This window comes from Mirounga angustirostris, unplaced genomic scaffold (assembly GCF_029215605.1).
Source record: "Mirounga angustirostris isolate CCGP_5_RB_7025 unplaced genomic scaffold, mMirAng1.0.hap1 SCAF_4, whole genome shotgun sequence".
In the NCBI taxonomy this organism is placed as follows: domain Eukaryota; kingdom Metazoa; phylum Chordata; class Mammalia; order Carnivora; family Phocidae; genus Mirounga; species Mirounga angustirostris.
In genome coordinates this window covers 97170998-97197519 of record NW_026991712.1, presented here as the reverse complement: position 1 = coordinate 97197519, position 26522 = coordinate 97170998, and the positions used below count along the sequence as shown (strand labels likewise).

The 26522-nt window shown below is 37.5% G+C and overlaps 1 protein-coding gene across 10 annotated transcripts in view; it reads left to right on the top strand.

The window, feature by feature from the left end:
• RAP1A (RAP1A, member of RAS oncogene family) overlaps positions 1-26522 on the top strand; it is a 76630-nt gene that overhangs the window by 48986 nt on the left and 1122 nt on the right. For 4 of the 10 annotated variants that reach the window (XM_064588650.1, XM_045896967.3, XM_054512687.2 and 1 more), the window contains 6 exons: positions 7546-7629; positions 11958-12026; positions 14011-14067; positions 16376-16516; positions 18344-18487; positions 23793-23908. In XM_064588650.1, coding sequence (XP_064444720.1) covers positions 7573-7629; positions 11958-12026; positions 14011-14067; positions 16376-16516; positions 18344-18487; positions 23793-23879 — 555 coding nt within the window. In that variant the 5' untranslated portion in view covers positions 7546-7572 and the 3' untranslated portion in view covers positions 23880-23908. Of the gene's footprint in view, positions 1-7545; positions 7630-11957; positions 12027-14010; positions 14068-16375; positions 16517-17172; positions 18003-18343; positions 18488-23792; positions 23909-26522 lie in introns of those variants that run through there. The other 6 variants (XM_045896968.3, XM_064588656.1, XM_064588654.1 and 3 more) reach the window with 5 other exon arrangements.

Genomic DNA, 26522 nt, shown 5'->3' with positions numbered 1-26522 from the left:
TCCAGCTCATGTTTTCCTCCAGTTTCCTGTACATCTACATTGTAAAATGTGGTCTTTTTCAGGGCTTAATTCTTAGCTTTCTTCTATTTTCACCTAATAAATTCTCATCTGCTGTGTTTTTAACTACTAACATTGCTTACAACAACTCCTAAGTCTGTACCCTCTAGCCCTTTGGTTTCTACTGAGCTTCCAGACAAGAGTTTTAAATACCACATATTACCTACTTTTCCCCATAGGAATTTCAAACTTAATTTTGGGCAGGAATATTAACTTTCTTTTTAAACCTCCTTTTAGCCACCTAATTTACCCAAAGTAGATATTTAGGAGTTACCCTTGATTCCTCTACATTCCCCTAAATAATAACCTGTAACTAGCTACGGAGGCCTGTCGGTTTTACCTTCAGAAAACCACTGTCCCCTCATCAGCCCTGGTGCTGCTATGCAGGCCTGTGTCATTTTCCACCTGAGCTATTTCAATAGCTTCCTGACTATTCTCCCTGTCTCTGGTGTCTCCTTCAGTCCATTTTATATACTGTTAGCAGTTTTCTTTCCAGAATATATATCTGACTATATTACTTAAAAAAAAAAAAAAAAAAAAAAAAAAAACTGTTTTCTCCCCATTGCTTACTAAATTGTAGACTCTTTTACATGATTAAGTGCCTTTGCAAGCATAACCCAGTCTCCGTACCCTGCTCCATTTTCCATACCTTGCTTTTTTTTTTTTAAAGATTGTATTTATTTATTTGACCGAGAAAGACACAGAGAGAGAGGGAACGCGAGAGGGGGAGTGGGAGAGGGAGAAGCAGGCTTCCCGCTGAGCAGGGAGCCCGATGTGGGGCTCGATCCCAGGACCCTGGGATCGTGACCTGAGCCGAAGGCAGACGCCCAACGACTGAGCCACCCAGGCGCCCCTCCATACCTTGCTTTTTAAACAAGTTCTGTTCTGGCCACACCCAGCTGTGGGGTATTCCCTGGATCTTGTGTATTTAGTGATTTAGAGTATTTGCTCAAGCTGTTTCCTCTCCTTAGAATGCCCTTCCCTACTTACCTGGAACATTCCTATTCAGTTTTTCATTTAGTTCTTGTAACCTCCATTGAAAAACCTGCTCTCTCCTCTGTTTCTCCATCCTTCCCCAACCTTTTAATCTCTGTTCTGTAAAAAAACACACACACACAAAAACATGTTCACATCATATTGTAATTACTTACTTTTTCCTCCTCCATGAGCTCTTCAAGGATGGGAAACATACTTTTCATTTTTGTGTCCCTTGCACCTAATACAGAATTGGTACCTGGGAGATACTTTGTAAATGTTTTTTGATTCAGAACAGCAATCATAACCTGCTGCCATGTCTGTTGCATAGTCTACTATAATTTATCCTTACTATATTTCTTAGTAAGGGCTGCTGGAACAAATTGGCATAGACTAGGTGGCTTAAACAACAAATTTATTTCTCATAGTTCTAGAGGCTGGGAAGTCCAAGATTAAGCACTGGAAAATCAGGTGTTTGAGGAGGACCTGCTTCCTGACTTATAGGTGGCTGTCTGTTTCTTCACTTGGTGGAGAGTGAGAGAAGCAAGTTCTTGGGACTCTTATTAAGGGCACTAATCCAGTCATCTAATCTTCCTCTAATCCTAATTACCTCCCAAAGGCCCCACCTCTTAATATCATCATATTGGGGGGGCGACACATTCAGTTTATAAAACTATATATGTAACTGGTATTCTGAGAAATTTACCTTTTTCCCCATTGGATTTTCTTAAATTAATTCTGTTGAGCTACAATTTACATGTAATAAAATGTCCCTGTTTTTTTTTCTTTTTAAATTTTTAAAATTTTATTTATTTTTAAATTTTAATTCCAGTATAACATACAGTGCTATATTAGTTTCAGGTGTATAATATAGTGATTCAACAATTCTGTACATTACAGTGCTTATTGTGATAACTGTACTCTTATTCTCCTTTTCCTATTTCCCCTGTCCTCCCACCCACCTCCCCTCTGGAAACATCAGTTGTCTATATTTAAGAGTCTGGTTTGTTTGTCTTTTTTCCTTTGTTCATTTATTTTTTTTCTTAAATTCCACATATGAGTGAAGTCATATGGTATTTCTCTTTCTCTGACTTATTTCACTTAGCATTATACTCTCTAGATCTATTCATGTTGTTGGAAATGGCAAGATTTCATTCTTTTTTATGACTAATATTCCATTGTCTATATATACCACATCTTCTTTATCCATTCATCTATTGATGGACACTTTGATTGCTTCCATAATTTGTCTATTGTAAATAATGCTGCAATAAACATAAGGGTACACATATCTTTTCGAATTAGTGTTTTCATATTCTTTGGGTAAATACCCAGTAATGGAATTACTGAATCATATGGTAATTCTGTTTTTAATTTTTTGAAGAACCTCCATACTGTTTTCTGAAGTGGCTGCACCAGTCTGCATTCCCATAGAAAGTGCATGAGGGGGGTACCTGGGTGGCTCAGTTGGTTAAGCAACTGCCTTCGGCTCAGGTCATAATCCTGGAGTCCCGGGATCGAGTCCCACATCGGGCTCCCTGCTCAGCTGGGGGTCTGCTTCTCCCTCTGACCCTCTTCCCTCTCGTGCTCTCTGTCTCTCATTCTCTCTTTCTCAAATAAATAAATAAAATCTTAAAAAAAAAAAAGTGCATGAGGGTTCCTAAAATGTACTTATTTTAAATGTGCAATTCAAAAAGGGGGCGCCTGGGAGACTTGGTCAGTTAAGCGTCATGATCTCAGGGTCCTGTGGGGGAGTGCCACGTCTGGCTCCTTGATCATTAGGGATTCTCCTTCTCCCTCTTCCTCTGCCCCTGCTTCCCCCCCCCACCCCTCCTCCCCCGCTTGTGCACGCTCTCTCTCAAATAATCTTTTAAAAAATAAATGTACAATTCAGTAAGATTTGATAAATGGAAATACCTATGTAACCACCACCATTGTCAAAGTACAGATCATTTCCGTCACCCAGAAAAATTCCTTTATGCTCCTTTATAGTCCTCACCCCTGCCCCATCATAAAGTAGTCACTCTTGTGTATTTTGCTGAGTGTTTTTTGAGATTCATCCATCTTGTTGAATCTGTCAGTAGTTTGTTCTTTTTTATTACTGAGTAGTATTCCATTGATTGGACATACCACAATTTATCCATTCACTTCTTGATGGATACTTGGGTTGTTTCTAGATTTTGGCTATTATGAACAAAGGTAAGAGTTGAAATTTATTTTTTTCCAGCTTGACTTGTTCAAAAGACTTTTACATACTGAATTACTTTTGCCCCTATCTTAAACAATCTATTCCTATGTAACAGATTAACACAAATCTTACTGGGCTTAAAGCAACATTAATCATTTATTGTCAGTTTCTGTGGATCAGGGGTTGGGAGTGGCTTGACTGTAAGGTTCTGGCTTATGGTCTCATAAGATTGCAATCCTCTAAATTAAGGCTTGACTAAAACTGCAAGATACACTTCTGAAGGGGGCTCACTCACATGTTTGGTAAAGTGTGCTGTTGGTAGGAGTCCTCAGTTCCTCTCCAGTTGGGCCTCTCTGAAGGGCTGATAGTTAAATGTCCTCATGACATGGTGAATGGCTTCTCTTAGAATGATCCCAGAGACCATGGTATAAGCTGCAGTGCCTTTTAAAGGAGGTCACATATGGTCACTTCTGCCATATTCTGTTGGTCACACAACCAATCTTAGGAAGAAACTACACAGGGATATGAAAACTGAGAGTGAACAGTACAAGTTATGAATACCAGGAGGCCAGGATCCTTGGGGGGTTATCTTGAAGGATGGGTATGACAGTCCCTCCATCAAAAATGAACTGAAGATAGATATGTGGTTTTATTTCTGGATTTAATTTGGTGCCACTGATCCGTTTGTCTTTATGACAGTAACAATATCTTTATTACTGTAGTTTTATATTATGTCTTAAAATCAGTGTAACACTTTTCTTTTTCAGAACTGTTAACTATACTAAGTTATTTGCATTTTCAAAAAAATGTTAAAGTCATCTTGTCAGTTTTTACAAAAAAGAAACCTGCTGATTGGGATTGCATTCAATCGGTAGACCCAGCTTGGAGAGAATTGACATCTTAACAATAATATGGACATATCTTAATATAATATGGCACGTCTCTCTAATTACTATGTCCTTAATTTCTCTGAGCCATGTTTTGTAGTTTCAGTATATAAGCGTTGCACATATTCTGTTAAATTCATCTTTTAAGTATTTTATTTCTTATTAGATACTATTGTAAATGGTATTTTTTTGGTATATGGTATTTTTTAAATTACATTTTTCAGTTCTTTGAGAGTACATACAAATATAATAGTTATTTTTTTTGTATCAACCTTTTATCCTGAAATCTTGCTAAATTCACCTGTAAGTCTGGTAGCTCTTTTTGTGTATTGTACATATGGGATCATGTTATCTGTGAATAAAGACAATTTTACTTCTTCCTTTTGCATAGGCTAGACCCTACTATATCTAGCTTAGAACAATGTTGAATAGAAGTGGAAAGAGCAGACATATTAGTGGGAAGAAAAAGAAAAACTGCATAATACCAATAGATGCAGAAAAAGTATTTGGAAAAAATCCAATATCCATTCCTGAGAATCCATGTAAATGTAAACTCTTAAGAATATAAAAGTGTATAAAGAAGATGTGAAACCAAAAAGTTTTGAGTTTGATTAGAGTAACCAAAATGCTAACTGCTTGGAGGAGGTAGGGATTCATAATCTAGGGTCCCCAACACTTGTATAGAAAAAAAAAAATCTTTATTTTTCCTTAACCTCTAGTATTTGTTTCTATTTTGAGTGCAGGCAACAAACCACAGTAGTGATATTAGCAGCAACTGTTACTTTGTCACCAACAAATACTACTTTTAACTTTCCTTGTATCTTTAAAGTTTGTTTCTTGAAGACAACATGGTTAGGTCTTGCTTTCTTATCTTGACTTCGAATTGGAATTTTGGAATATTGGAATAGATGATTTACATTTAATGTAATGGTGTGGTTGCCTTTTAATTCTGCTCTCCTGCTGTTTGTTTTATATTTTTCACATCTTTTCTTTGTTCTTTTCTGCCTTTTTGTATTTTTTCTGCTGTTTTTGGATGAATCAGTTTGTTTTCATTGGCTGCTCTGGGTTTTACAGTATGTATCTTTAACATACGACAGTTTATCTTCAAATAATATTATACTACTACAAATACACTGTAAGAACCTTGAACAATATACTTCCAGTCCCCTTCCTTTTTTTGTGCTATTATTGTGGTATTATTGTGCTATTACTTCTGTGTGTGTTGTAAAACCTTGTAGTATATTGTTACTTAGTTTTGCTTTAAGTGGTCAAAAAGGTCTTGTAGATTTACTCTCATTCACCATTTTTGGTACTTTTTATTCCTTTTGTAATCTTCATTCCTTTATGTAGATCCAGATTTCCGTCTGTTACCGTTTTCTTCTACCCGACGAACTTCCTTTGCTTTTTTTTTTTTTTAGAGATTTTTTAAATTATTTATTTATTTGAGACAGAGAGAATGAGAGACAGAGAGCATGAGAGGGAGGAGGGTCAGAGGGAGAAGCAGACTCCCTGCCGAGCAGGGAGCCCGATGCGGGACTCGATCCCAGGACTCCAGGATCATGACCTGAGCCGAAGGCAGTCGCTTAACCAACTGAGTCATCCAGGCGCCCTTCCTTTGCTTTTTTTAAATGGTACTGGTAAAATTTTTTCCCCAGCTTTTCCTTCTTCCTTCCCTCTTTCCTTCTTTTGTTTCCTTTCATTTCCTTTTCCTTCCTTCCTTCCTTCCTTCCTTCCTTCCTTCCTGAAAAAAACTTTATTTCACTTTCATTTTGGAAGGATAGATTCATTGTATTTAACATTCTAGATTCACCATTTTTTTCTTTAAGCATTTTATTTTATTTTTTTAAGATTTTATTTATTTGAGAGAGAGAGAGCATAGGGGGCAGGGGTGAGCAGAGGGAGAGGGAGAAACAGACTACACACTGAGCGTGGAGTCCTATGCAGGGCTCAGTCCCACGACCCTGAGATCATGACCTGAGCAGAAACCAGGGGTCTGATGCTTAACCGACTGAGCTACCCAGGCGCCCCTTCTTGAAGCATTTTAAAGATACTCCATTTTCTTCTGTCTTGCATATCTTCTCAAGAAGTCAGTCAGTCTTCTGGGATTTCAAGTGAATTGCCTGTTTTTCAACAAGGGGAACTTTCCTGACCAAAACTCCCAATATTTCTCAGCACCTGGAATTGTTCAGCTTATAGATCCCTATATATTCTTTGCCTTTACCTCATGGAGTTTCATCCTGCATGCTCTGCTTAATGTTTGGTCAGAGACTCGAGTGAACGCCTGTGCAGATTTCTGGAATTTTCTGTGCTTAACTCCCTCTTCTCTGATACACATTCTGGTCTCTGCTTGAGTTCTTCCCCCCTGTACCTCAGTCTGAAAAGTGCCTCCAAGCAGAAAGCCAAGGCAGGTGTAGGCCTCACTTCATTTTGTCACATCACTCGGCGATCATAGTCCTATACTGCTTATTGTCAAATGTCTGAAAACAGTTGTTTCACATATTTTATCTGGCTTTGGTTTTTACTGTGGGATAGAAAGTCCATTCATACTTATTCCATCATGGCCATTAGAAATTCTTTCCTGCCTTTTTACCTTTTAAGATAACTGTGGAGATAGGGCGCCTGGGTGGCTCAGATGGTTAAACGTCTGCCTTCGGCTCAGGTCATGATCTCAGGGTCCTGGGATCGAGTTCCGCATCGGGCTCCCTGCTCCTTGGGAGCCTGCTTCTCCCTCTGCCTTTCTCTCTCGCTCTGTCTCTCATGAATTTAAAAAAAAAAAAAAAAAAAGATAACTGTGGAGATAAAAAAGATAAAGTTTATATATTTTTTTTTATCCTTTCTAGCAATTTGGGCCTTATGGAGTATATTGCTAATACCTACTTATAGAGTTTTAACAATTTCATTAATTAACATCCCTTTCGTATCCTAATAATTTTCAAGGTAATATTTTACATGGTTCAGCTATAATAGAATAATGATCAAAATAGTATATAATTACCATGATATTTTAAGCAAATAAAATAACATATACTTTAATGCTAATGAGTGAATTTTTCAAAAAAGTGTGTTAGTTGTTTAAACAATTGCTTTATAAAGAATTGGGTTCATGATTGTAGTTATAAGACAACTACTAGTTTTAATCACCTTATTTTCTAGTCAGTCACTTCCAAGTAACAGTTACTTACAAGTAACATGAACAGGCTCTAATGGTGATTGATGCCTAGTCAGAGATGATCTTTAATGAATTAAAATGCCTGGCAGTAGTCCTATAAACTTAGCTTAGAATCTGCATGGTTTTACTGTGTGCCTGTCTTCCTCTTAATAGTCTTAAAGGAAAAAGCAAACAAAAAACAAAATACCATATATTTCATGTAACAGTTGCACACTCTTGGCTATTCTCAGCATGTTTATTAATCTTTAGGTTTTTGTTTTTTTCCCCAGATTGCCGGTATTTAAACAGACCACATCATGCGTGAGTACAAGCTAGTGGTCCTTGGTTCAGGAGGCGTGGGGAAGTCCGCTCTGGTAAGTTAGCCACCTAACTCTAACTGAATTAGCATAGTACAAGAAGAACATTGATATTTGCTTGCCTTAGACGTTTAGTCACTAGTGAGAAAAGGTGGCAGTATTTTTATATGCCTAGTATCTGACCTGCAGGAGGCGACAGAGATTCATTCAGTAACCACACATGTGTACGGTCTGTACAACGGTGGCTCATTCATTCTTTCACTTACAAATGTTTCCCGGTTGCCTACCATGTTCTAAGCACTCTGTGATTGTGATTCAAAGAGGAATAAGATTGTTCTCATTTTTAAGGAACTTACATTCCAGGTGGGGAGGACTGATTATTTCAGATACTAGTGGAGTAAGTCCTGCCTGCTCCCACCCCAGACTTAAGTGAAATGAAGTTAGTTTTTGTTTATTTAGTAAACATTTATTGAGATTCTACACTGTCAACTCTAGGGTTACAGCAGTGAACAAAAACAGTCATAGTCCCTCGGAGCTTACCATATAGTGAAGGAGATACAATAATTAACAAAGTTAAATGAAGAACTCCCTCATTATAATTCTGAGAGAGATACTTTGAAAGAAAAGTACAGACTGTTAAGAGAGACCCTTATGACAAATGAACCTCAATTAGCATTTGAACAACTGAGAACAGGTCACAATTGCCAAGGCAGGAGTGAACTGGAAGGAAAGTAGAAGGAATGAAGTGAGAGGCAGGGACCACGTCATGACTTGAAGACCATATAACAACTTGAAACTTACTCCTAATGACAGTGAGAAGCCATTGAAAGTGTTTTTTTCGGGGGTGGGAGGGGTGTTGACAGAATTGGATATAAATTTTAAACAGAACCTGTGTGAAGTAATTTAGAAGAGAAGCTGAGTGGACATGGGAGACCAGTTGGGAGTTGACTGAACCCGATTGTTTGTGGAACCTTATATTGGGGCTGTGCCAGCGAAGAAGAGAAAAGTAGATGTTTTGAGAATTAAATAACTCGGTGCTGGATTGATGTGAGGACTAGGAGAGAAGGCGCTGTTGAGGATGATTCCCAAATTTCTAGTTGTTGAGCTACTAATTTTATGGATGGATCATTTAAGTAAAAAGGAAACACTGGAGAGTGAGCAGATCTGAGAGTAAAAATCAAGAGTCATGTCAAATTTGGTTATGTGAGATGTTAAAGTAAATACATCAAATAAGTAATTGGATCCTCAAGATAATAAGCTTAAGAGAGACTTGTGGTATGATTTGGGGCGCCATGAATGTATCAATGGTATTTAAGTTCATGAGAATTATGTTTCTTTTAAATTAGTACCTGTAAATTAGTACCTCTGTGGTGAATGAGAATATCTGTCATTTTAGATGCACATATTCAGGGTACCTGGCTGGCTCAGTCGGAAGAGCATGCGACTCTTGATCTTGGGATCGTGAGTTTAAGTCCCACATTGGGTATAAAGATTACTTAAAAAAAATAATAATAATAACTTAAATGCATATAACTTTCAGCAAGTCTCTTGAAATTTCACGTATAAGTTCATATATACAAAATAACATGGTCAAGGATATCGATCACAACATTCCTTACAGTGGTAAGAGTTTGGAAACAACCTAAATGTCTACCAGTAGGGGCTGGTTAAAAGTAAGTTTTTAATATACATTTTGAGTAGAATAATATATAACTATTAAAAAGAATGCAGCAGCTCTGTATATACTGATATATAGTGATATCTAAGATGTATTATTTAGGGGGGAAACAGGTACCAAACAGTGTAGACTATCATTTGATAAGTAAAAAAAGGAGGCTAAGGGGGAAGATAGTATAAGATGTAGAGACTATCTCTGCAAGGTTAAATAAACTACAGATAACATACTGGTTACTTGGGGGTGGAATTGGATAATTGGGAACAAAGGTGATAGGTAGGGTTGGTTACCACTGCATACTCTTTTGTGTCTTTTGTATTTTGTCCTCTGTCCATGGGATTACCTTTTCAAAAATAAATAAAATAATTGAAAATAAAAATCCATAGGAATAAGTGAGGTTGTCTAGGAAGAGACTAGAGAAAGAAGAACTCAGGACTGAGCTCTGAGTGCTTCTCAACCTTTAAAGAGTAGGTAGGATTGAAGAATCCAACATAGAAGAGTATGTCTTATACTTGCATGTAAGGAAAGCAGCTTTACTTGAAGTCAAGTAAAGGAGAGGAAAGAGATGATACAGAAACATGGAGGTAGCTGGACTTGTTAAAGGCAAGCTTCAGTAAGGTCATAGTGCCATAACCATGCTGGGGTGAGTTAAAGAGTAAATGAGTGCTGAAGAAACAGAACCACGATTGTAGACAGGTGAAGTTTGATTATGAGAGGGAACAGAGAGGGGAGGTGAAGCCGGAGGAGTTGTGGAGTTAAGGGAAATTTTTTATTTCTGGGTGGGAGATGGTAGAGCAAACGGTTTGTGTGCTGGAGGCAGTAATCCCGTGGAAAGGACAATGAAGACATAGGAGAGGAAGGGAATAATTGTTACAGGGGTCAAAAGTTCAAGAAATAACAGAAGTAAAATTAATGAATCATTGAAGTGGTAATTAGTACGTTTATTGTGCACACACCAAAAAGACAGTTTGCAAACCGGAACCTTCAAAACCAGAACATGGAATGAGGCTCAGGGGTATATTGTTATAAAGCAGCTTATAGAGTGAGAAAACAGTGGCTTTATTCTTCAGTGACTGGTTATAGTGTTAGAATTTTCTTTAAATGATAGAGAATTGGTTAGTGGTTACCTCAAATCAACCTTGGGAAACAGTGTTAAGTTTTGCTTTTGACTTCCAGAAGCATAAGCAAGAAATGACCCCCAGGTCAATTTAGCTTTGCTAAATAAACTAAATTAAGCTTTGTTTACAGACTAAACTGGTTTTATCTGCTCAGGGAATTTTCAGGCTGGTCTCTGTTTTTGATTTTAACACAGAAAGGACAGTAGGTAAGGAAGGAAGAGGAGGATCCAGTAGGAAAACGGAAGGTATAAAAGTCGGTATGAATGAATAAGATGTCCCTGAGAACTGAGGAGATGAGATTCAGAGAAACAATGAAAGCTTGCTTTAGGAAGAAGGAAGTGAAAAGTGGGAGATTGTTTTTCATTTTTTCTAGTCTCTAACAACCGCTTAGAGAAAGCACTTGGGTTCTCATACCTGCTTCTGCATCTAGTATCTAGCTATAACATGTTATATACCCTTTGGAAAACACTGTAAATTTATGAGAGTAAGCAAGTACGTCATGGTATTATGAGAACAATAGGTTTTGTTCTAAACATCTGCTCTGGACCACATTTTGAGAACCTCTGTTCTAGTATAAAGCATATTAGGAAGTTTTCCATGTTTGAATTCTATGTAGTGCTAAGAAGATGAGGTGATTAAATCCTTGATAAAAATAACGATTAAAGTTTTTGGTGTAATTATATCCTGAGTCTCCTTTGAAGAACAGGAGCTTAGAGGAAGAAGTGTGAAGTTTACTATATTCCGGCTAATGTGTTTAGCTCAAGCTAAAATCGTGCATGTGACCTCGGGCCACATTCTTACCCTTCCTTGCTTTTAGGTGACAATGTACCAGACCTTGTTTCAAAGCTGTCCAGGCAATATTTCACAACCATCTTCTGTACTTCTTTTTATTTACCAAATGATAAAATACCTAGTTTCAAGTCTGTATTTATAGAAATCTTAGAGAAAGAAGTAGGTAATCTGAAAAAGATGAGTAGGCAGTATTTCCGATGAAAAAAGTAAGGCTTTGGAATCAGAAAGGTTGTATATTTGAATCTCAGTGGCAAATGGGAAAAATACCTACTTCTAGGGAGAACATGAAACTTGAATGTGACTGTAAATTTAGTAAATTCAGTACTTTCTAATTTCCTTTTCTCTTTTCCCCCACAATTAGACTGTTTTAAGATTTTCAAAGATTTAGAACCTTTTGTTTATTCCTTTAAGAGCATGAAATAAAAGTTACTATAGATGCGTAAAGAGGTATTTGGAGTTTAAATACTGATAAATTTTCATTTTTTCATTAATTTGGATCTGTGTCCTTATTTGTATCTTCATTGTATTTTGAAACTTAATATAGTAATTATTTCACAGTGGGAGTTGGCTGCAGTATTGTTGACAGCTTTTTAACACAACCGCTTCCTTTCTCAATGTGCCCTCTTAGTTGTGGGTGTATCCCTGTATTGAAAAATAATGAGACTGTACATCTGCATGTTTACTCAAAATTTTCACATAATTTCATTTAGTCTTTATCACTTATAAGGGTGTAAGTAGCATTCTAGAAGAGTTGATTTTTCTTTTAAGTTCTTAATTTTTCTCTGCTTCTTTTTTTCTAGACAGTTCAGTTTGTTCAGGGAATTTTTGTTGAAAAATATGACCCAACGATAGAAGATTCCTACAGAAAGGTAAAATGTGAAACTTGTGTACACATGCTTACCAATAGTTCCTTGGGACTTTAAAACTTGACCCATAGAATTGCTTTTTAAAAATATTTTTTGAGAAGTGATACAAATGTTTCATACCTGTTTTTAAAAATTTCACAAGGACAGAATATTTCTCATTAAATACTACTTAGCTACAGAGAACTCTATGCTCTGTTACTGATTAGTAATCTGTTCTTTAGTGTACACATTTTCCTGGTGGAGGGGTTTTTTTAATTTAGAAAAATTGCATATAAATAGGTATATTTTTGACAACTCTTTTTGTGAAGTAAAATTAAGATCGCTTTTATTCTCAAAGTTACCCTGTGACCAAAAGTTTTTATTTTTGTTTAGTTTTAGAATAACTTTAAGGGATTTTATCTTTAGACTATAAGAAATTAGATACTGGATTCTATATGATACCATAATGGTAGCTACATGTCATTACACATTTTCCCAACCCATAGAATGTACAACACCAAGAGTAAACCCGTAATGTAGACTGTGGACTTTGCATGATAATGATGTCTCTACGTAGGTTCATTGAGTCTAACAAATGTGCCACTCTGGTGTGGGAGGCTGATGATAGGAGAGGCTTGTGGGAAGCAGGAGAAGGGTATATGGAAACACTGTACTTTCTGCTCAATTTTATTGCGACCCTCATGCCAAAGTTCTAAAACATAAAGATTATTCAAAAGAAAAAAATTCAGTAGTCTTGACAGAATACTATTTTATTTCATTATAAGACTAACATTATGAGGAATGTTCATGATTTTATTTCCCAAGTATGTTAAGGGGGGAGGAAGAGAATTAAACCTACCTCTCAACAAATAGGAAAGGATTACTTTGTTAAATGTTGTAGAATTTATCCTTAATAGTGTTACAAGTTTTGTTAAATTATGTAAGGTCATCCAGCCATACTGGCAGAGCAGTTTCGTTATCTGCAAATTGGAAATAAAGTTGTGTTCCAGGTACATTGAGAAACTACAGACCTAATTCATTGTTCACTGAGCATGCCCACTTACTGATTGTGCAGATGACCACAGGAGTCCTGTAAGTGGTGTGACACTGAGTTTGTAGGTCCACCAGTGGTGCTTCTCAGCAATCCCTGATCTGACGCAGAAGATTTTAAAATAGGCCTTATGTTAATACACTTATTTTTAGAAGACAGTGTTGCCGTACTAAAATTGCTCCCAAACAAGTTGCTGGCTAAAGCTGTAACTACAAACAGATCTGTACCTAGAATGTTGAAGATTGGACTTTTCTTTATCACTTCTTTATTAAAAATTTTCCACACAGTTGATAAGTTGATACTTCTTTTAGGCCAACCTTCTCTTACTTTATAAAACACTGGGGAAATACAATTCAGTATATAAAATTTCACCTTATGCACATAGCTTTTCCAAAGACATACCTTTTCCTTAAAGTCTTGAGGACTGTATGAGTTCAGTGTTACTCATTTTAGCACCTCTGCATTCCCCTTATCTCTTAAAATTTTCCTATATTAAATTTGGGGCGTATTTTAGTAAAATTTTCTTTAAAATCTTATCTGCATTTTGAGCTATTTAATACTTTTGTGCTTTGTTTTCTTTGAAGAGAATACAAATATACATATTTTTATACATTTTTATTTCTGTTAGAACTATACCTGTTTGTTGCAGTTTTTCTTAAATTGGAGTCTATGACCGTTACCTTCTAATAATAGCAAAAATCATTACTCAGTTTATAGTGGTCAGAAAATATCTAAACTCAGCATTAACAGTCCTGGCTTCCGTAGTATTAATAGAACATGCTTGAGACCTCCTGTTGTTTATTATAGTGCCAAGTTAAGTCTCAGCCAATAGAGCAAACTCCTAGAGAAAAGGCTTTGTAGTTGTTAATAGGTACTTGGAGTGAAGAGGTGGCAGGAAAACAGACTGACATTTTGATTTTGATATTACTCTTTCATTTTTCCTCCCTTCCCCAACAGCAAGTTGAAGTAGATTGCCAACAGTGTATGCTCGAAATCCTGGACACAGCGGGAACAGTAAGGATGTTTTCTCTTTTTCTGATAGATTTTAGTTAACTAGTGAACAGGTTTTGTCATCTGAATAATTCCTCTGAGTAAAAGTAATTACTCTGATTAAGAACAAATTATCTAAATGTAGGGCTTCTTAAATTTTCTTATGTGCTTCCAACCATCTGTGATGTACTTCATGTCCACATACCACTCTTACATTGTATGTCAAGTTCACCTACAGAATGTGTATGTTGGGTATCTTCTCCCAAATTGAGATGAGGATTACCCTATTACTGCTTTTTTTAAAAAAGGTATTTTAAATCCAGAATTTTAGTTAAAATGGGTATTTCTCTGGGTTTATGTAAGACTTTGTCTCTTGGCACCATAGTCTTTAATTTTTATCAAAATTGTTTTTGCCTTTTATTAGTATTTTAATATATCAAGGGGCTGTTGACAGATACATGTTTTCTGACAAAAATCCTCAGGATTATTTTGAGCCTTATTCTCATCTTTAAATGACTACAGTATGATGACATAAGTATATCATAGGGTGCTTGTAATGATCAAATGAGATAATGATTATAAATCACTTGGCATAATGCCTGTTTCATAGTATGAGCTCCAAGTATTTGCTTTTATTTTCATTGCCTTCATTTGTCATCTCCTTTATAATTTTGTTATTAATTACTGATGATTTCCTGTTATACTGCCATAAATGCACACGTTAAGTGATTTTTCTTTTTTTCCTCCATACATATAGACTTTACCTATTAGGCAGTTCTCAGCTTTAGAATGGATGGTATTCTTAAATGTTATAAGTTGTTTAAAATTTAGCACAAATTTTCCACATAATTTTATGAATGATGAGAAAGTTTCATGTCATTGAGAAAAGCATATAAGTAGACTGGCGCAATTGTAGTGCTAATGATACTATATTTTTCCATTCTTTTGTGGGAAAGGAAGCTTGGGATCATTAGAACTACATCTTTCTTGTATCTGCTGACTCAAAATATCTCCCCCTTTTGCCATTCCAACCTCCCCTAATTTCCTTAGCCTCTGAATCAGCAGTCATTCCTCTCTGTTCCCAGATACCCCCGTAGTTAAAGAGCACTTTTCTACTTTTTCCTTTCATCACCTCCGCAAGGGTGAAGGAGTTTTTTGTTCTTCCTCTTGTCCAAGTTAAGGAAGTTCTTCCCTACTGTAGAGATCTTTCCTTTGTGCTCTTAAATATCTTGTCATTCTCCCATCCTAGTGCTCAGTGTATGGTGTCATAATTGCCTGTTTAGTTGTCTTTGTCCCCAGTGCCTTGCATAAAGCTTGGAAAGTAGTTGATGCTCATTAATCGTGTTCCAGATCACTCCTTATTCCTTGAAGAGTTTTGCTCACTCTCCTCATCACTGCTTCAGTCAGAATTCTTGGTGATTTTAGTATTCAAATAGAACCTATATGGATATTATAGATGATCCATTTCCTCGGCCTACCAGTTTATTGACCTCCATACTGCTTCAGCCATTCCCGCCCATGGTCTTACCTAGACTATCTGATTACCAATAACTGTGATACCACCTTCATCTCATTTTCAAGCATGCTACTCTCTACCTCTTGTTTTTCCATCTCACTTCCTTTTATACCTTCAACTTCACTGGAACCTGCAGTCCATTTATCCCACCATCTTTTGATTGTCCTCATATCCTAACCCTCTCTTCACATGGCTTCAAGTCCATGGCGTGTCATTCATGATCAGTCCTCTGCATGTATCCTAACTCCCTTGGACTTTTCAGCAACCTCCAACTCAGTTGATCACTGTCCTCTGTAAAAATTTTATTCATTTGGCTTCCAGGAATCAACACTTGCTTGGTTTTCTCCCTCTCTCATTGGTTACTCCTAAGTCTCCTTTCCTGATTTGTCTTCATCTCCCCAACCCCTTAATGTTGGAGGGCCTCAGGATTCAGTACTCAGGCTTCTCTTTTCTAACAGCACTTTCTTGGAGGTCATCTTTAGAAGCATCAAAAAATTTAATTAGGATCTATATGTACAAAGGAATTATGTACAGTTTCTAAACCACACAGAAAGCATGATATTGCATGATAAGGTGGTTAAGATCTCCCTTCTAATCTTCTAATTCCTTAGTTCATTGTCATTGCTTCTAGTTGTATAAGTAGGGAACAAGAACATCTATCTCAGAGTTTCTAGAAACTGTGTAATAGGTCTTATATTTCCTGTCATGATAGAGTGTAAGAAAAAATTGAGTAGCTTACTTGTGATTATTCAGATGTAAATTGTTCCAGTGTACATTCAAGAAATCATACTTATAATTGTACATTTTTTATTATAGGAGCAATTTACAGCGATGAGGGATTTGTATATGAAGAATGGCCAAGGGTTTGCACTAGTATATTCTATTACAGCTCAGTCCACGTTTAATGACTTACAGGACCTGAGGGAACAGATTTTACGGGTTAAGGACACAGAAGATGTAAGTATTTTTCTACTTGTTTTAAAGATTTTATTTATTTGAGAGTGAGAGAAAGAGACAGAGCACGAGCAGAGGGGGAGAGGCAGAGGGGGAGGGAAAAGCAGAATCCCTGCTGAGCAGGGAGTGGAGCTCTATCCCAGGACCCCGAGATTATGACCTGAGCTGAAGGCAGACGCTCAACTGACTGAGCCACCCAGGCACCCCTGTTTTTCTCACTCTAAGACATACTGCTATCTCTCTGTGGCCAAAAAGTGTTTTTGTTTTTCTGTTAAGAGGATTTGGAGGGTATCTACCACAAACCTAAAGGTGTCTCTGTGATCAAAAAATTTTTTCAACTTTCTGAATTTACCTACAGATTATATGCTAAGATAGAGGGCATGTTTGATAAAGTGCTCATTGTGCTGTGTGTTAATAAGTGCAGTAGGGAAGAAAGAGGAGTCAGTACTTGGGAGAAGTGGGACTCGAATTGAACTTTGAAAGGTGGTAGTTATGTCAGAAACAGTGTTCAAAGAACATTAGTAAGAACCATAATGGTATGTTTCCATTTCTAAAATTCTCTTGGTATAGTTTGTACTAAACAGTTTTTTCCTTTGAGTTATGTTGACGATTTTAATTAACTGGGCTTTTATATTTTTTTCATTTTATTTTTGTTGCAGAATTCTTATTTGATGAATAACATCATTGCTGTTGGGCCTTTTTGCAAAGATGAAATGTATATTTTACGTTTTTACCTCAGTTTTGAACTACAGAGAGTTCCTTTTCGGTTGTATAAATTGGGATATAAAATTTCATTTGTACCTTTCTTTCTGTTTTTGCATGTTCTCTCTCATTATTAATGGGAACATATGCATCTGCTCAGGACCTTAACTTTGGGTAATACTGTAGGCGGAAGGGATTTCTACCATATGACTCATGATCAACGTAACCTAATGAATAGTTCTCTTGCTTCCCATGAGTGATTTATCTAAGGGACTTCTGTTTTCATAGGCAATTATATACAAATCACCGAATTCTGGTGATGTTAATCTCTTTATCTCATGTCATAACTAAAAAAGATGGACTTGTAGATGTCTAGAATGTTTCATCTAACTTGTGATACACTTCTCCCAAGTACTGCTTATTTTAGGTACAAGATCCACCATGTCCCTTAAATCCTTTCTTGTGTGTAGTGTGCATCACCTCACAAATGACTGGGTTCTGTGGACACCTTTTATCTAAGGGTGTTATATAGTTTGTTAGCAACTTGTTTTATTGCAAGTAGGGGCAGCCTTTCTGGTATGGGGAAAAAGGGAAGGCATGGTTGCTTTGTGGCTCTATTTTGTGGGTTATTGTTAAGCTGTTATTCCTTCTTAACATCTCACCTAAACTGGTCTTCAGATCTAATGTCAAACATAGAAGTAGAACCTGTTACTGTGTTGGTCTTGCCAACTACTTTTGGAATTTGTTGGACCTTTGAGATGAAGCACTTAAACCACAGTTAGGCCCAGTGAGTACATTCTTCTCTGCATTGCAGAAGATTCCTTTTCCTTCAGATTTTTGTACTTGGAATTCAGCTATTATTAGTAGTCCACATGAGAATTATGCGATTATATCCTTAAAATAATTTAGCAAATGAACGTAGTAGGATCTCTTCCATATTTTTTCTGTCTCTTCCCCCTCCATCTACCTTCTTTCCCCCAATGTGCATACATAGAATTTTTTTAAGCACTTGGTGAAGCTTATAGTCCTAACTAATACATTTCAATTGGTGACAGGTAGTTGCTTACTTAAAAGAGGCTAAGGAACAAGTATGCTAGTGCTCACATTACGTTTTTTTCCTTCCCACAGGTTCCAATGATTTTGGTTGGCAATAAATGTGACCTGGAAGATGAGCGAGTAGTTGGCAAAGAACAGGGTCAGAATTTAGCAAGACAGTGGTGTAACTGTGCCTTTTTAGAATCTTCTGCAAAGTCAAAGATCAACGTTAATGAGGTAACCTACAGCTGCTAGGCAGCACAAACAAGTGCCTTTTTAGTTACCTTTAAGTTAATAGCCAAAACCAAATTTTTTGAAGAAAAAATTTTCTTCTAAGTGGTCTTGATTCTAGCAGTGTACAGAGAACACTAAGTAATTCCTAGAAACCATATTCCCTCACTCGAGTAAAATCACTTTGATGGCTGTGAAGAAGACACTGATATTTACCTTATTGGCAAAGAGAAAGTTTAAGCTAAGCAATGTGTTTCAATCCTGCTAAGCTTCTGAATGATACGCCAGAAGGTGGTGTGTGCACATGGTCCGGTCACCCTTGCATTGTAACAGTTACCTATGCGCATGTGTGTAAAGAGGTTGTAAAGTCAAGTAGGAAAATACAAAAATCAAAGTAGTTACTGAGCTTGTGAACTTATGTTATACAGAAAGATAATACCTCATGGATACCACAGAATTTGGTGTTTTGAGTCGTGCCTGCCTTTGGTTTCTGACTCAAAGGGAGGAATCTGTGAGCATGGGCATGGAACTGGAATTCACCCGCTCTTTGAGGCCTGGTGCAGCAGGTGCCCAAGGCTTTTTTTGTCTGTGACTTAAGCCTTCCACTATCCTGAGAACGTAGCTGTGACAGGAAATGCTTAATAAGCATGCCCGCTGCCTGGGTGTCAATCCAGTACCTTCCTGGATCCCTGAAAGATCCGTGCACTTCCACCTGCCGCCACCAACTGACCAAAACCTCAAGAGGTTCTCTTTGCTTTTGTTTGTTTTAACATATTTAACATAAGCTTTTTTAAAAAAACCAACCAGCCAACCAGAGTAGGCTTCTTTCCTTTCCCCGTGATGCAGAAGTCTTCACTTGCCAGTTTGCTTGTCATTTGTGGTATCACAGGTCATCGGTCAATTTAGCTCACTTATAACATAGGTGAGACTTATGAGTGCCTTAGGTTATCAGCATCCTGTGTTTTTGTTTGCTGTTTCTCTCTGGCCTTTGGGTCTGTAGGTCACTTTTCCTTGATTTAATATTATGGTTATAGGCTCTTGTTTGACTTTTAAAATGACTAAGTTACTTTAAACATCTGACAGGCAAAAAAATTAAGCTTGCTACAGATCCTCTGTTTTCAAATAACCAAGAATGTTAAAGTTTACTTTTTTAGGTAAACCAGTTTTTATAAGTACATAAAAAATTCATAAATTTCATTATTCAGCAAATATTTATTGCATGCTTATGTGTCTAGCAGTGTCTGGCACTTTGTTCAGCAAATATTTATTTTGTGCCTATGTGTCTGGCAGTGTGTCAGGCACTGGGGTAATCCCAGTGATCCAGACAGACACTATTCCTGCCCTAGAGAAGTTTGCATCCTAGTGGGGAACAAGTCCCTACTGAGATCTTCAACAGTCATTTCTTTTTCACTGCCAAGTAAATGAAAGGAAGTATGATATGCTTTTAGCTTCAACTTTCTCTATTGTGTAATTACAGTTTTATAGATGTTACTTTAAAAATTTTACTAATCATAAAATTTTAAGTTTGTTTGCTTTTTAAGATTTTATTTATTTGAGGGGCACCTGGGTGGCTCAGTCGTTCAGCGTCTGCCTTCGGCTCAGGTCATGATCACAGGGTCCTGGGATTGAGCCCCACATCGGGCTCCCTGCTCGGCGGGAAGCCTGCTTCTCCCTCTCCCACCCCCCCGCTTGTGTTCCCTCTCTTGCTGTCTCTCTCTCTGTCAAATAAATAAATAAAATCTTTAAAAAAAAAAAAGATTTTATTTATTTGAGAGAGAGAGAGTGTGTACAAGGTGGGGGGTCAGCGGGAGAAGGAGAAGCAGACTTCCCTCTGAGCAGGGAGCCTGATATGGGGCTCCATCCCAGGACCCCAGGATCATGACCTGAGCTGAAGGCAGACACTCAACCAACTGAGCCACCCAGGCACCCCTAAAATTTTAAGTTTTAGTACAGTCTTTTCTCAAAAAAAAAAAAAAAACAGAGCTAAAAAGCATGGTGGGGGCTGGTGCTCGTGCATCCTCGCACGCTCGCTGTCTCGTAAATAAATAAATCTTGGGGGGAGAAAGCATTAGGATTGATGCATGAGCTTGGTTAGGGAAACAGTAGTACAGGGTCACCATCTGCAGGATGATTGGCCTTAGGGATCTGGTTCCTTGCTGTCCCTGTTCTCACCCTCACTGGTACCCGCCTGCCAGGTTCATAGGACTTGGCTCTGCTGGGGCTGGGTTGGGCCAGGGTCCAGTGAGCACCATGGACTGGAGGTGTTCCTTACTTTTAAAAAGCATTACATGTTTGTGACAACTCACCTGCTACTTGCTAAGCCTCTTGGGTTATAGTTTCCAGTGCCCCAGAGCTCCATTTTCACAGCAGTCTTGTTAAACCTTGATGTGAGGGTTTATTAAAAACGGAGAACAGTAAAACAAAATGGAATACGTTACCTATTTAAGGATCTTTACTCTTTTGAGGGACATACAAACTTTATGCTAGAGTATAATATTTGAGTTTCTTTTAATGTTTCTCTATTTATAGCTTGATAATCCAGCTACAGAGTTCCTTGGATAGTTCATAGTTCCTCAGACAGCTAATGCTTTGTAAATATACATGTGATTTTTGTTGGACTCAAATTTCAGATCACACAGGGATATACTGCTTGGCTAAATAGCCCTCTAATTCCCTGATACCTGTAGCAGAATATATATATTAAACTCTTACCCACACCATTTTTGCTCTGTTCTGAAAGTAGGACTGACAGTACCAGAATCACATCAGTCTTAATCAAGAATTAATTGTTCTTTGCTGAGGCTGGAATAATAATTGGAATCAAGACATCCCAGTTGAGTAATGGCAGAGGGATTGAGAAACTATTCTGTCTTCCCTTTAGATTTTTCTATAGTTCAGAGAGATGAGGAAGAACCTAGGCTGAGGCCTCTAAGCGTATCTAACCAAATACTATAGTTTGAACTTGCCTCCATCACTGAACCAGCTGCTGCGGTGAAGTGGGCAACATTTGCCGAAGAAGTCATTGAGGATATCACTACAAAACCAGTTTTAGTGTAGTACCAGAAACCCAAAACTGGCTGGCGTGAAGAAATATGTGGTTTTGATTCTTGGACTATTTTAGTTTATCCTTTTAATTTTTCATCTTCTAGCTTACGCATTAAGGCTAGGGAACAAAAGAGAACTTGTTCGTAGCTTATGCATATTAAGTTCTTGAGAGAGTTTCAGAGCTGTGAAACTGCTATTTTGTTCATAAATCCAGTGTTTTCAACTTTCTTAGAAATAAGATAATAGAGAAGTTAAATGGACGAAGACGGCAGTGGGGAGGATGGAGCAGAAAGAAAAGAATATAAATGAATCACTTAAAGCTTTGGGATAAAGCTTTTCTTTTTAATAATTTAGCCTTGTAATCTTAGGACCATTTTAAAAAATAAATAGAAGTTGTTTTATCTGGGCACCATCTTAAAGAAATGATTTTTAAAATATTTTACTTTTTAACACTTACTGAAAATATGTAAGAACAGTAAGAATTTTTTCACTCTTCATCCAGATTCACTAGTTAATATTTTGTCAGTGTTTAAGTATCACACTCCTTTACTCCTAAATATGTTAGTGTATGTACCCTTAGATCAAAGACATTTTCTTACACAACCACAGTTATTAAAATCAAGAAAATTGTTATTTACACAGTCCCTGTTTAGTGCATATTCAGATTTTGTTGTTTGTCCCTCTAATGCCCCTAAAAGCTAGGGCCTTTTGATACACTTCTACAAAGCACTATTTATTACAGATGAGTAATAGTAAAGAGATTCTGCGATATTTGCTTCTCGGGTCATTAGTAAGTAAGTATTTGCATTTCATAGCAAAGAACCAAATTCAGCTGATCTGTTGTTTAATTGTTCTAATACTTGGACATACTTAGCACTATGAAACATATAAACATATCGGTATTAAAATAATCTTCTGTGAAATAAGTACTATTGTATTTTTGTCTCTGATGCCTTGCATTTTTCATCCAAAACGAATCCAGAAGATGTAGTAACAGAGATTATTACTTAAAATTGGGGTCACACACTTTTTCTCTTTTTCAGTTTAGCCAAAATTACTATCACCAAAAGCAGCAAACAAAAATCATTTGCTTTTACATGTGGTATCTTGAGGGGAACACGGTTGTCCTATTCCAGCCAAAAATACATAACATGAATCTACTCATGAAGAAACATCAGACAAACCCAAACTGAGGGAAATTCTATAAAGTTACTAGCCATCCATTTTCAGAAATGACAATGTCATGAAAGACAAAGACTGAAGAACCGTTCCAGATTTTAAAAGATTAAAGTGACAGAAAATTAAATGCAGTATGTGATCCTAGATGGATCCTTTGGTGGGGGGGAGCAGGAATTCTATATAGGACATTATTGGGATAATTGATAAAATTGGGATCTGCGCTATAGATGATACAAAGTAACGTATTGGTGCTTAAATGTACTCAATGTGTAACTGTAACATGGGTATGGAAGAATATCCTTGTTCTTAGGAGATACATACTCAACCATTAAGGGACCTGTTGTATGCAGACTACTCTCAGATGGTTTAGAAAATAAGAGTGTATTTAGGGAGAAATGATAAAGTACACATGGCAAAATGTTACTAATTGGTGAGTCTGGGTAAAGAATGTACACAAACAAGTCCTTGGTATTCTTGTAACTTTTCTGTAAGTTTGAAATTTTTATTTTTATTTATTTTCATTTAAAGATTTATTTAAGGGGGAGAAAGCAAGTTCGCACGAGAGCAGGGGAGGGGCGGAAGGAGAGGGAGACAGGCAGACCCCCCATTGAGCGGGGAGCCAGTCACGGGGCTTGATCCCAGGACCCTGAGATCATGACCTGAGCCGAAATCAAGAGTCGGACACTTAACCAACTGAGCCACCCAGGCACCCAAGTTTGAAGTTTTTAAAAATAAAATAAATGTGAAGATTCAAGTTGAGCATTAACTATTCCCTTAATAATTATGTTTTGAAGCATAGACGAGTCCATGACGAATATAACTTCACTACCTTGTTTTTCACTATGAACTTTTTTTCTTAAGTTTATATTGAATATCTAAGAGCAGGTTATTTCCCTCACAGTAAATTGGTAAGTCCTGCTTTACCTGGACTGAAAGCCACCTGGGGCTTCTGAGAAACCTGCTGTTAGAATAAAGCAGCAAAATACAGATCCAAGAGCAGAATAACATTTAACAGAACCAAGATGGTTTTGTGGAGCAAGATCTCAAGTGTTTGTTGAATAAGACTTTTTTTCTTGTTTTTATTTAGATATTTTATGACCTGGTCAGACAGATAAATAGAAAAACACCAGTGGAAAAGAAGAAGCCTAAAAAGAAATCATGCCTTCTGCTTTAGACCCACAGTGAGCAGCAGCTCTGAGCCAGGTAAGGTCCGGAAAGCAGAACAAACGCCTTGCTCACGCTCTTATTTTGGGCTTTCCCCACCCCTAGCCACTTCCCATTCCACCTGTTAGGGTTATTTCCAGGTTTCTGTGTCTTGTAAATGTGATACATGGCTTGTAGATGTGCTCATCTGTTGATAATTTGTCTCTCTCCCCATGAGATGAGATTCTAAGCTGTCCGAGGGCAAGGACCATAGATGTTTTGTTCACCACCGTGTCCCCGGTGCCAGCTACAGAACAGGTATTCTAGAAATAGTGGTTGAATAGGTAGAATTCCTTCCAGGGTCACTCCTGAGTTCCTGCCAAATTAAAGCCGAACATGGGTCATCTGAAACAAAATGCTTAAGTGAACATTTGATGTGTTATTTCAAAGTGAACACACCTCTTTGTATCAATAATAGTCATTCCTCTCTCAGGGTAATCCCTGCCCTGATTCCTAACACCGTAATTGGTTTTGCCTCTCTTTGAACTTAACATTAACAAAAACAGGTATTCTGTCTGGTGACTTTTACTCAAAAATATGTTTTCGAGAATTGCCCTAGAAGGGTACTACTGCAGTAGCATATGGGCCGCAGTAGTTCATTTGCATTGCCTGACTGTACTAGCAGGAAACTTACATATTTTGCTGCTGATGGACATTTGGGTTCTTTTCAAGAACTAAGATGGATAATTCTCTGCATTCTTGCATGAGTCTATGCACATGTGCATCATTTCTACTTGGTATGTACCTAGGAACGAGATGGCCAGACTATACACTATATATGGATAGCATTAGTAGATACTGCTAAAAAGTTTTTCAAGGTAATTGTACCAGTTTACACACCTGCTAGCAGTTGATGAGTTCCATGTCCTCGCCAAAGATGGTACCGTCAGTCTTTTTAACTCAAGCCATTCTGCTGGGTATCTGGTGCATGTTTTGGTAGTCATTTCCTCTCGGTTCTAGGTTGACTTCTTTGAAATGTTTTGTCTATAGGCTTCTAAGTAGTAGTTGACGTTAAGTACCGCTTAAGTTTTCGTTAAAGTGAACCTATTGGAGAGAAATTAGTGGCAGCATTGAAGCTGCCTATCAAGTGAGAAACCAGGCCCTGTGGGACCATTTGTTTCTTTTTATCTAATTGTGTATATGAAATCCCTTGAACAATTTCTCCTTATCTTCACAAACGCTATAAACTATGCCATAAAAGAATATTTTCATGAAGTTATTTTATGAGGTAATTTGGTGCTAGTTATGTGCATATTACTAATCTTGGTTCGGTCAGAGGAAAGGCTACTGTTCCCAATTGAGAGTTGCTTACACTAAGTCTTGTAAGTCTCTTGGGTCCATCGAGCAGATTACCTCTTCCAGAGCACCAAATTAACTAATATGTGCTTCCTGAGAGACTTGGATGAATCTCTCTCTTCAGGGAAACAACTCAATAATTGTACTCCCTTTAATTTAATTTTCTTGGTACCCCCCTTTTAAATGAAGGTCAAGGAAAATGGGTAGAAAGGAGGAAACAGCATGGGGTTGCCTCTGGTTGGATTTAAGAAAGACAGCTTCTGGTCAGATGTTTGCTTTAGGCTTTAAGTGAAATCTTGATTCAGTAACTATAAATCATTAGCTCCGTGAAGGTGATTATTTTAAAATTTGCTGGTGTGTTTGTTTAGGTAAGGGTGCAAAGGTAAGGAAAAGAGGACTTCAGTTCCTGTTCTGAACTATATCATTTAACTCTCCTAGTTAAGTCAGCTGTAGTTGACTGTCTCGTTGATGCCATTACCTTAGCTGAACCTAGTTTAATTTCCAATTCTCTAGAAAATGATTAGCTTATGTTTAAAGGAAGAGGTGCCATCTTCTGGCCTGTTGTGAGCATCCATTCATATACACCCTGCAGTGTATTGTGTTTTACCTGAGAGGAGAGAAATCTTGGCCTACATCTAGAAATAAGACTTTCATCCTGGTTGTATAAATTCTTAGGCTCTGATATGTAAGTCAGCCTAACAATATGTTTAATAAGTCACCTGAGATCTCTGTGGATGTTTGGAAATACCAAATAACGGGTCAATTAGCAGTCAGAATACTTGGCAAAGCAAAGAAATCACAGAGTGATTATAGACTGGAAGTGCCATGTTGATCTCACTTGAAAAGTACCGAGATAAGGGGTAAATTTAAGTAGCTATATATGTTTTTAGTAAGAGTACATGAACCTTGAGGGCAGTGTATCTGACCCTACCCTTTAAGTAAGATTGTATTGAAACATGTTAATCTCTTTCTTGTGTGTCCCACTTCTAAAGACTAGAAGAGAAATTCATCTTCAGGAAATTGTTCCTTTAACCTAATTCTTTTCTGCTGAGCAATACAACTAACGTGGATTCTTCTGCCCTTGCATATGGGGGTCAGCTCTTCTGTGTCATCTCTTCTGGTCCTAACCTGTATTAGAAGTGGTAATCCTAGGGGCGCCTGCATGGCTCAGTTGGTTAAGCGTCTGACTCTTGGTTTCAGCTCAGGTCATGATCTCAGGGTCATGAGATCGAGCCCCCCGACGAGCCCTGTATCAGGCACTGTGCTCAGCTCAGAGTCTGCTTAAGAGATTCTCTCTCTCTCCCCTCCCCCTCCCCCC